Source organism: Morone saxatilis, unplaced genomic scaffold (genome assembly GCF_004916995.1).
Source record: "Morone saxatilis isolate NCDOM2014 unplaced genomic scaffold, NCSU_SB_2.0 Contig17, whole genome shotgun sequence".
Classification (NCBI taxonomy): domain Eukaryota; kingdom Metazoa; phylum Chordata; class Actinopteri; family Moronidae; genus Morone; species Morone saxatilis.
The window spans coordinates 28640038-28640255 of NW_023339729.1; the positions used below are offsets into that span (position 1 = coordinate 28640038).

At 63.8% G+C, this 218-nt stretch overlaps 2 protein-coding genes across 3 annotated transcripts in view; both read left to right on the forward strand.

Annotated features, from left to right (window-relative positions):
• LOC118327159 (bifunctional apoptosis regulator-like) overlaps positions 1 to 218 on the forward strand; it is a 337943-nt gene that overhangs the window by 79412 nt on the left and 258313 nt on the right. The window lies entirely within an intron of this gene.
• Positions 8 to 218, forward strand: part of LOC118327166 (calmodulin-regulated spectrin-associated protein 3-like) — a 21772-nt gene continuing 21561 nt past the window's right edge. Inside the window, 1 exon segment of the mRNA XM_035660433.1 lies at positions 8 to 217. Coding sequence (XP_035516326.1) covers positions 114 to 217 — 104 coding nt within the window. The 5' untranslated portion in view covers positions 8 to 113.

The following is a 218-nucleotide window of genomic DNA, read 5'->3' on the forward strand; positions in this document are numbered from 1 at the left end:
CCTCCCTCTCTCCTCCTCCTCCTCAGTCTCTCCTCTTCCTCCTGCATCCCTCCTCCTCACATTAGCCCGGTGCTTGTGCTGCCTCCGTCTCCTCCGTGCGGCGCGGCGCGGCCATGGTGGACTCTCCCAGCGCGATGAAGAAGAGCTTCTCGGTGCTGGAGATCAAACCGCTGGACCAGTACGACTTCAACCGGGCCAAGATCTGCGCCAGCGTCCGG